This window comes from Echinococcus granulosus (assembly GCF_000524195.1).
Source record: "Echinococcus granulosus chromosome Unknown EG_S00003, whole genome shotgun sequence".
Taxonomy (NCBI): domain Eukaryota; kingdom Metazoa; phylum Platyhelminthes; class Cestoda; order Cyclophyllidea; family Taeniidae; genus Echinococcus; species Echinococcus granulosus.
Window position 1 is genome coordinate 1379131 of NW_020170383.1, and position 9429 is coordinate 1388559.

Consider the following 9429-nt stretch of genomic DNA (forward strand, 5'->3'; position numbering starts at 1 on the left):
TTCGGTAGCTGTTTGATGTATTGAATTTCCATGCATTTCACGGTTGTGCTGGTGAATAGCTAGTATCTTTCTATTCAATTTTAAGTTGAAACAACCTTAAAGTAAATGGGTGGTCGGTGAAATTGCCACTACCCGACTTTAAAGTTTAAACTGTGTGTATTACTAGACCTATAACTGGAATCTATCCTAAATCTGCAAATTTGTCCTCACTCTCGGCATTCACTCGACGCCTTGCTCTGATCAGGCTATGACGCCGCTTCTTTCGACAATGGAAATTCGGTGCTTCAAAACGAGGAACTCTGTCAGCATGCATTTGAGTTATCCAGATTTGAAAGTAATCCTACCACTATGTGGTAGCTAGTAAACGTCTTGTGGAGATCCCTGTTAGAGGACAAAGATCTAGGGTTTATATGAGTGATTCACCCATTACTGAGGTTGGCAACTTGCACGTAGGTGCGCGTCTGCCGTGGCTATTTCTAACTTCAATTATTTCATTACAGGCCCCCTACAAGAGACGGCTGGAGATTTTTGGTGCATGATATGGAATTACAACGTTCCTGCCATCGTAATGATCACCCGGTAAGCGTATGACGCTTGTATGTGTACGTTATGTGTGAATTGCTACTTCCCCATGTCCTCTTCTAATACCCTTTCCACTAAGCACGAGCGCGTCTTGTTTGCAATTCGCGCTATTACCCATTCCCCACCTCAACTGACTGAAACGACGCCCGAATTCATCGGGAACGTGGCAGCTACATGCGTAAGCATTACTCGGTATACCGCAGTTATGCGTACACTTAGCATTTTCGTACCTACACCTTATGCTTCACCATATGTTGCTATGCCTAAAGAGGTCGATTTTTTGTTGTATGTAGAGCTGACCAGGCGAATGCATTCATCACATCTATTCAAATTTTCTACTGCAAACGCGCTTCATTTGCGTGTTGTGCTATCTTTGAATCTAGCTTCGCAATTGAGGTGAATGAATTTCTTCTCCAAAGTCGTAACGGTGGGCAAAATGGGCCCACTTAATGGAAGATCAGTTCGGTGACGGTGATTAATCTATCAAGCGCCTCAAGTTGGGATTGTCTGCCTCCGGGTTTAGCTACGCATTCGTCCCTTTGGTATCACCTCAGACCTAAATGATAGTCCTTACTCAGATAAAGCCCTGTTGGGAGATCGTATTTGTGCATAAGGAAATCGTTTTTTAAGCCGTTTAAAAAAGAGCAGTGAAGTAGGAGTAGAATGACCTGATATGACTTTAAACATGAATTTTAATGAAATTTAAATGCTCTCGTGTAATGGCATTATTTATTATCAACTGGTTGTAAAGCTACTAGTGTTTGATGTTATTTTGTTTTGAGGGAACTAAACACGTTTCTCGGTGTCAGATAAGCGTGTGACTTGATTGTGTAAAGGTTAATTCGTTGCACTACATCCATGCCGTCAATTTCACAAATACAACCTTCGTGATCTAATTGCTATCTTTAAGCAACCTTTTGGTTAGTCGGTATCTTGTTTAGTTGTGGTATTTAATCTGTGAATTTGAAAAGTGATTTGCTACATTCTCTCACAAAATTCACGGTTCTACGTGGGCTGTTCGCATTTGCTGTCATTGTTGGTTCCGTTTTTACTGCGACCAGAAGCGCAAATCATAAAGATCCGATGCGAGTCTGTCATGTTGTTGGCTCACCTGTCTCAGCTGTTTTTATTTGTCTGGGCTCAATGCTAGGAAGTAGCTCAATTGTGTTTGCAAGGCTGAGCAGCTATCTTGCCCGTAGCTGTGAAATTCAATGCAAAATGTTATTACGGCTTTCAATGCAAATGGTCTTTCATCTCCTGTTCGGCGCACTGCTTTTAAACGGATGATGGGTTTGAGGGAACATAATAGATGATACAACCTACTCAACTAGCTTAGATTGAGAATTTGCCGGGGGGGTAGTAGATTTAGTAGTTAACGCTTAACGATTCACTTGCACAAAGCACATTCTCCTGTTAATGAGAGTTCAATATCCTGTCCTGACTTCACCTCATATTTCTTCTGATCTGTGAAGACAAGCGAGCTTAAAGAGTTTCCTTTTGATCTAGGATTTCTATCCTTATGCACCCATTCTTTGAAATAGCCCATTAGCCCACCCACTGTGAGGCCTCCTAGAAGTGTTTTTTTAGAGAAATACTTATATGCTCTGAGTCTATCTTGCAACAGCATTTGGCTGCTCTCGGATCTTTTTTTGCTGTCATCTGACAAACCAAATGCTGTTTGCAAATCTGGAGATATTGTAGAATGGTGCCATCCTGGCCAGTTGGGATAGGCTTTTAAACACTAAAGTTTGTGTAGCTGTGTATCTGAAAGCAAATGAATACTGGAATAGTTTGTCTGTAATTTATATCTTGGGAACTGCTAGTGAACCTAATGTAGCATCCCGAAGTGGCATTTTTTTTTCTTTCATCGCAGTGCTCGAGCTCCTTATTAAGGCTATCGCTGCGTTTTTTGTCCATGCTCATGGATGTCAACCACTCGTTTAGCTTCAGTTCGCATTTCCATGGCACAGTAGGTTGGGCTTACTGTTTCTTTAGAGATGCACCATCTCCTTTTTGTATGTACACAATAGATGAGGCAAAGCATCCTTACTTTTAGCTGTTAATAAAACCCTACAAAGATGTTGGCATAAGGTGCTGTTTCCCTTATAGGTGGGTTTGGTGTACTTCAACGAGGTTGTAGCTTCTATGTAGTTGGGTGACTATAAGCTTTGCAACCCTAAGAAATTAATATGCAAAATAGGAAGGACTTGCCTTTAGTGAAGTGCTGGGCTCGTAGCGGTAAATTTATGGTGTCCACTTTGCAGAATCCTCTAGTTCATCAACCCCAACTACCCAGGTGGGGAATTATGGCAACTTGTGAGAGTGGGAAACAACATGTCACAGGGCATGCAGCGTGTCTTGTATCGCCGCATATCCTATATCACGACCGGCGAACTGGCGTACTGAAATCCACGGACGTAGGTTTTCCCTCGCGATGTGGACGAGGCTGAACGTTCGCTGTTAGAGCGCATTTTTTGACCACCAGTGATGAATTATTCCGACTTTTGTAGAAGTCTTACTGAATACGGATTCTCAAACTTCGACATCTTTTAGGAGGTGTCCCACCTACCCAGAGTGACGTTTAGCGCCCTGCACTATTATATGCCAGTGATGAAGTAGTCTCACTCCATTTGTATCCGGTCGGTTGTCACCGAATAAATAACCAACTATTTACAGTTGGTGTTAGAAGGGAAGGAAGAAATCGTGGTAAAGACGAGTCTGAAGGAATCAGTTTGATCAGCACTGAGTGTCTCTCACTAGGATAAATGAGGAACGAGATCACCAATGAGAATATGGGCCTTTGCTGTCCATTTTAAGGCTGGAATTTCGGTTGTCAACTCAGTAATGGCCGCCGGAATTAAAAGTGAGCAAAATTCAGGTGTGGGTCGATTTTTCCAGATTCATTCTCCTTAGGAGTTTGTTGTTTCTCCTTGTGCTAGCTAATATGGCAATTTTGGTGCTCTTTTTGGTAATCAATCTATCAGTGTTTACAGGCTGCCAAAATCCCAGTAATTTAGTTTTTATCGAGTTTTACGTACTATGCTCAGCTTTTTTCGTTGAATGCTGTGCACGTACCAATGTACACCTGTCATAGATGCAAGTCACTGCACTTACTCTTCTTATAGGTGTTGAAAGCGCTTTGTTTTTTTATCCTTTATAGTGATATCAATGAATTCTTCCTTTACCTTGCCGTAACTCACTTCTCTTAATGTGAATACGTCATCAAATGAATGAAAGTCTCTTATTTCTAAAACTCTCATGTGTTATAACAAAGTCAAATCTACAATTGGTAACGAATCTCTCTGCATTGTGGATTTCCGTAATCCTCTGAATGCCTAGTGCCAAAAGGAACATATACGTTAGCACCCAATTTCGTGCGCACCTTGCTCTTGTGTTGCCATAGATGCTATGAGTCTCAACGTTGCAAATGCTTCCAATACTGGCCCCCTGTAGAGGGTCAGTCTCTGCGCTTCACGACAATATCCTCGAGTTCTAGCACCTTGGTGGTGCCAGGGACGAGTTGGGGTGGAGGTAATAGCAGCGGAACTGTGGCCTCAAGCAAGAGGAAGCCTCACTCTGGTCGCCCACGCCGCTCTGCCAGTGAGGTGAGCAACTTCAGCAAATTCGTCTTCGAGGTGGTCCACGTCGCCTCACATCCTGGTAGCGACTACACTCGCACCAAGCTCCGACTCAAAGAAGTCAAAGTGAGCCCAAGCTTTCAATTAGCACTCTGTTGATTCATTTTTTTTACTTCCCAACTGTATCTTACAGTCGGGTCAAAGTAGGATTGTCAACCACTACGCCTTTCATTCCTGGCCGGATCATGGGGTTCCATCGGACAGTTCCGCTCTGCTAGAGCTGCTTGCCACCGTGCAGATTGAGTACGCTGCAACCATAAATCGCGAACTAGGCTACACCAACGCCTACGACACCCCCATCCCTCCTCCACCCATTGTGGTCCACTGCAGCGCCGGCATCGGGCGAACGGGTGAGCGTCTTTTCTACTTATTCCACTTAAGTAGCTGTGGTGAAACACCTTAGCGTCCTCATCTCACAAAAGGTACCTTTATTGCGCTGGATGTGAGCACAAAGCAGTTGATGGAGTTGGGAGTGGTTAACATACCACTGACGGTGGCACGAATTCGGTCACAGCGCTCGGGCTGCGTGCAGGTCTCGACGCAGTATCTCTTCGTGTACCGCGCGCTAATAGACTTCGCGCTGACGCACGGCCTTGTGGCTGCAGGGATAGCGGAGGCGGCAGTGCATCTGCTCACGACACCCGCGCGAACCCCGATGCCCTCTCTTCTGCCATTCTCGTCGGTGTCGTCACTGCCTATGGATGCCAGCCTCCTTTCTGTCCTTGCTACCGGCGTCGGCTCCAGTGACGCCACCGATCCCGTGCTCTTTAGCACCCTTATGCGCTGCCTCCACAACCAAATGACCACGTGCGTACTGAGTTGGTTTCTCGTACAATCCGTTTAATAGCTCCAACTTGCTATTGATCTAGGGTGCAATCTTGTTGGACTCTTCTACTTCCTTGCAAATGGCTTCTTATTTAGCGCGAACTACTAATATTCCACTTTTATTAATGGCTTTAGCACGTTTAAGCCGCTTGGCTTATGCCGCCTCCACAGAATCTGTAGTCAACATGGCTAATGGCTTGTCTAGTTAAGGCGTTCAAATTTAGCATTAATCATCTGCATACCAATTTTGTTATCTTTTTGCAAGATGGAGGGTATTTGGCTAACTTAATCAAAAAAATGTTATTTTTTCTCCAACACTATACACTTCAAGCGTTATATGCTTTTGGCTATTTATTGGCCGTCTCAAATTGCAATGACCTTGTGTATCTGAATTCCACATTCAAATGGGTTTGAGTAGTTTATGCCCCAGCTGTCGCAAAACTTACTGTTTTTCAACTTTCGAGCAAAAACGAGCCTTATGACACTCTGACCTGCTTCTTATTACGAGTTAATATTTTACACCGAGTCAGATGCTTGTGGTATCTACCCTTCTCCCGACTGGATCGTGTAATCTCTGCAGAGTTCAAGGTCTTCCTTGGCTCGTCATTCATTATTTGGAACTAGTATTCGAAGTATCTCCACGTATCACTGTTTGGTAGACGTATTCAATAAATTTCCCTTTGAATCCGGAAGCATATTTGCTGGTGGCATCAATACTCACACTTCTGAGTTTAATTATTCGGTTTTAAAAGATCCTAGTTTAAAATGATAGTTGGTTTTGGTTTAGTTGATGTAATTGATTTTGGCTCCAGTGGAGAAGTCGAGAACTCCAGCAATCACCGCCTCTCCACGGAGCTCGACTACGAGACGGAGGAGATGCACGAGGCAACAGAGGAAGCGGAGAGTGATGATGAGCCCAGACCGGCAGAAATTCTCTCCAAAGAGGAGATGGATGAAAAGGAACCGGCGGCGATTGGACCAGAGGTTGATGTAGTATCGTCAGTCGTGAAAGCGGCGGCAGGGCGACCGTCTGGCGAGGAGATGGCGTCAGCGGCGGCAGCGGCGCCCGTCGTGGTGGGACTGGGAGAGTCCCCAGGGTTTTGAAAGCCCTTTCTATTAGAGAGTGCACATATTGTTGCGTTGGTGTATATAAATGGAGACTATGCGGATTCCTCACTTCAATTCGCCCCAACCACCGCTGACTCCCTCCCGCAAATTACCTTTATCTCTTTCTTCGGGACGTTGTCAGATTTGGATTTATGAATGGTACTGACTTGTTATGTCACTTGTACCGTTGCTTATTTCCTTAATACCTAGAACGGTGAGCTTTGACTACTCAGGTAGACTCACAACGTTCGTTTAATGATCTGGTGGAGGTGTATCTGATTAGTTTTACAGCTGTTATTCTACCGGTATAAGGCGCGATTTCGTTCGTACTCCTTGTACGACTACGACCTTGATAGTAAATTGTTTTTGTTGGGACTGGTCCTGCAGCTGTACCAAAATAACATCGGGTTTAAAAAAGAAACAGGATTAGGTAATTCTGAGATGCCTTTTCACTAAGAGACATTTGGTTAAAAGGTTCAAGCTTGGGTTGGGAGGTTCTTCGTCTCGCTTGTTTAGAGGACAATTGCAGTCTTGCAATCGTTGGTTTAGTGTCGAGAGTACTAATGGAATCAAAATGAGCAGTTCTTGTAGGATGGGAAGTGCTTCACTGTAAAATGAAGATCTGATATACCCTGGGAAAGTGCCCGAATTATACTGAAATGGTTTGTGAGCTTTAAATATTACCATTTCTGATTTGACAGCAAATGCGCTCGGATAACTTTTTGGGATACCGTGATCTTAACTATCTTAACATTTTCAATTATTAACCCAACGAACTATTCAAATTATTGGTTCATGATAGACGAAGTTTAGGTCACACTGCCAGTTTATAAACGAGCTTTCCCCTACATGAAGTTCATGCTACATGCAGAATGGTACCTTCTGAAGAATTGGAGCTTGATAAGACTTTCGATCGGCGTTTCATGACCCACAGAATGCGCTTATTACTCTCTGTTATTCTTCCTTTCTCCAAAGTTTTTGAAGGAGAAACATAGAAAAGCAAGAGTAAGGACTTTTGAGCATCAGATTGAACTTTGGCACAACCTGAGGCCACGTTTGTGCCAAACATAGGACCTATTTTGGACAATCTTGCGCTTGGCACTTGACAGCATACATATGCTCACATCCTATTGAATGTTACCATTGAAGTGCCCTTTCTTATTGCAGACCAAAAAATCACATCAATCTCCAATGTGGGAATTGAACAATCTTTATCTTGGACTTGAAAGCGTGTAGTGAATTACTTTCTCCAGTTATAGTCACACAGGAAGAAATGCGTCTCTCAAAATACAATAATCAGATTCCTTACTTCTTTGCTTGAACAATAAATTACTTATGAATATAAAACTAAGCGATGGAAGGCAGGACTCTATATCTTTCCTGTACCTTTCACTTATGAACTCAATTTGAATGGAAATTGGGATCGATATACAATACTTGGAGTGGCCTCGAGTCTGTTTGTCTTGGAGTTGTTTTTCTCTCGGTTTAAGTTCCTTCAGAAAAAACTTCTGTAACTAACCATTTGCGTTTGGTTTGTGGAATAGTGTGTTGTATGCCAGTCATAAGGCTCCGAATCAGCAGACAAGTTTCTTTAAATCACTTTTATTGGTTGAAACTACCGTAAGGAAAGCAAATCTGGTTTGCTTTAGCATGTGTTTTAAATAACAAACGCATACACGGTCACAAGCGTCACCCACCATTCCGATTCGCTTTTTATGCAGCTGCTAAACGATGGCGAATAAAGAAATGTAAAAGAAGGCGTAGGGGAAAGGTTAGGCGGAAGTTTAGAAGGAAGGAAAGAGAGGGTGGGTTCTACAAAAGGATTGCAAGTTAACCGAATAAGTATCAGAGCCACACAAAGGCCAGCGGTCTTACTTAGCTGTGGAGGATTGGCTAAGGTGCTCCAGCTCATTGCATGAAACTTCAACATCGGCGGTACTTCAGTTATTATGATTTGTATCGTTGTTATTGCTGTATTTTGCAATCTCGCCTCAAATCTCAATTTCGAAACGCTACAAACTGCCGAAAGTTTGGGGAAGCAGAGATCTTTGTGTGCCGGTGCACTTGAGAATGCACGAAAACGCATAAATATCAAACCAAGTTGGCAAAAAGTAACTTTTTACACAAAGAAGTGGAAGGGACAACGAAATGCATGAATATAGGAGAGGAGAGGGTGCGTAGCAAGTACAATGGCTGATGCTGAAATCGATGGGGAAACTTTAGAGCTGAAGTGGGATTTTGAAAGATCCTCCAAGGGGAAGAAGCATCACCCCGCATGCACACACGGCTACGATAAATAGAAAAGGAGGTGCGTGTGTGTTTATGAGCTCTTATTTAGCGGAGGAAGAAGTTTAGGTGAAGGAGTGAGACACACTTATTAGTATTTCACTATCCTAAGTAAGTTGGAGTTATATGGCGGACGAGAAGGGAGTTTTGGGTTGAACTCTGGTGTATTGCTGTTGACGTCCACATTTTACTTGTACGGGTCGGTTACACTCAGAGGAACTGAAACGAAAAAAGACACCTTGTCATTCGTGAAGAACTTTTGATGTGGACGAAATACTTCTTTTCACCACATCACTCTTCCGGTCAACCATACATTACCTACATTCAAATGTCATATTTTTCCACTACCAAAATTGCACAATTTATATACAAATTGGGTTTTTTTATGCATACGAAACATTGTTATTTGTGAATATTTCCTCATTTGTGTTTAATTTGAGAGTTTAAGCCGACGTCTACAAAGCGCATTCTATACGAATGCCTCAAAATACTTGTTTTTGATTTTGAAATAAAAAGAGTGAAATGGTAACTAATTTACCATCAGTGAATTTCCGAGCAATAAGTTTCAGTATCTCGTCTATAATTATAACTGGCACTGAGAACTCAAATACCACCAGCCACTCTTCGAAGGACAGCGGAGTCAATTGGAAGACATTCTGAAAACAACACAACAAACGATTTAGCGATTCGACTTTTAAAAACAAGAACTTATACGAAGTTAAGAAGTCAGTATTAGTAATGGTGACAGAATCGAGGTAAGTCAACTAACTCACCGCGAGGAAGTCGACTTCAAGAATGAAGAAGTGGAGACCGATGCTCATCATCATGGCACCCAGGAGCCAGTAGTTGGCCCACGGTGGCACCGCGAAAAGCGATTGATTCTCAGACAAACTGCACACAGCAAATAGCGAGAGGACCACGATTAGTCCGCATCATGGAACCCATCGTAAGATAGGAATGCAGTTCATGCGATGAGGGGACTCAAAATCCA

At 43.0% G+C, this 9429-nt stretch overlaps 2 protein-coding genes across 2 annotated transcripts in view; one reads left to right on the forward strand and one right to left on the reverse strand. All coding sequences in view use genetic code 11, as the record gives it.

The window, feature by feature from the left end:
• Positions 1-6149, forward strand: part of EGR_00835 (Tyrosine-protein phosphatase non-receptor type) — a gene marked incomplete at both ends in the record, with an annotated part of 19131 nt that extends 12982 nt beyond the window's left edge. Inside the window, 5 exons of the mRNA XM_024490084.1 lie at positions 501-579; positions 3986-4286; positions 4354-4570; positions 4643-5027; positions 5858-6149. Of these exons, the coding sequence (XP_024355487.1) occupies positions 501-579; positions 3986-4286; positions 4354-4570; positions 4643-5027; positions 5858-6149 (1274 nt within the window). The remainder of the gene's footprint in view (positions 1-500; positions 580-3985; positions 4287-4353; positions 4571-4642; positions 5028-5857) is intronic.
• Positions 6150-8625: 2476 nt separating this feature from the next.
• Positions 8626-9429, reverse strand: part of EGR_00836 (Calcium-transporting ATPase sarcoplasmic/endoplasmic reticulum type) — a gene marked incomplete at both ends in the record, with an annotated part of 11694 nt that continues 10890 nt past the window's right edge. The window contains 3 exons of the mRNA XM_024490085.1: positions 8626-8657; positions 8977-9094; positions 9212-9329. Coding sequence (XP_024355488.1) covers positions 8626-8657; positions 8977-9094; positions 9212-9329 — 268 coding nt within the window. The remainder of the gene's footprint in view (positions 8658-8976; positions 9095-9211; positions 9330-9429) is intronic.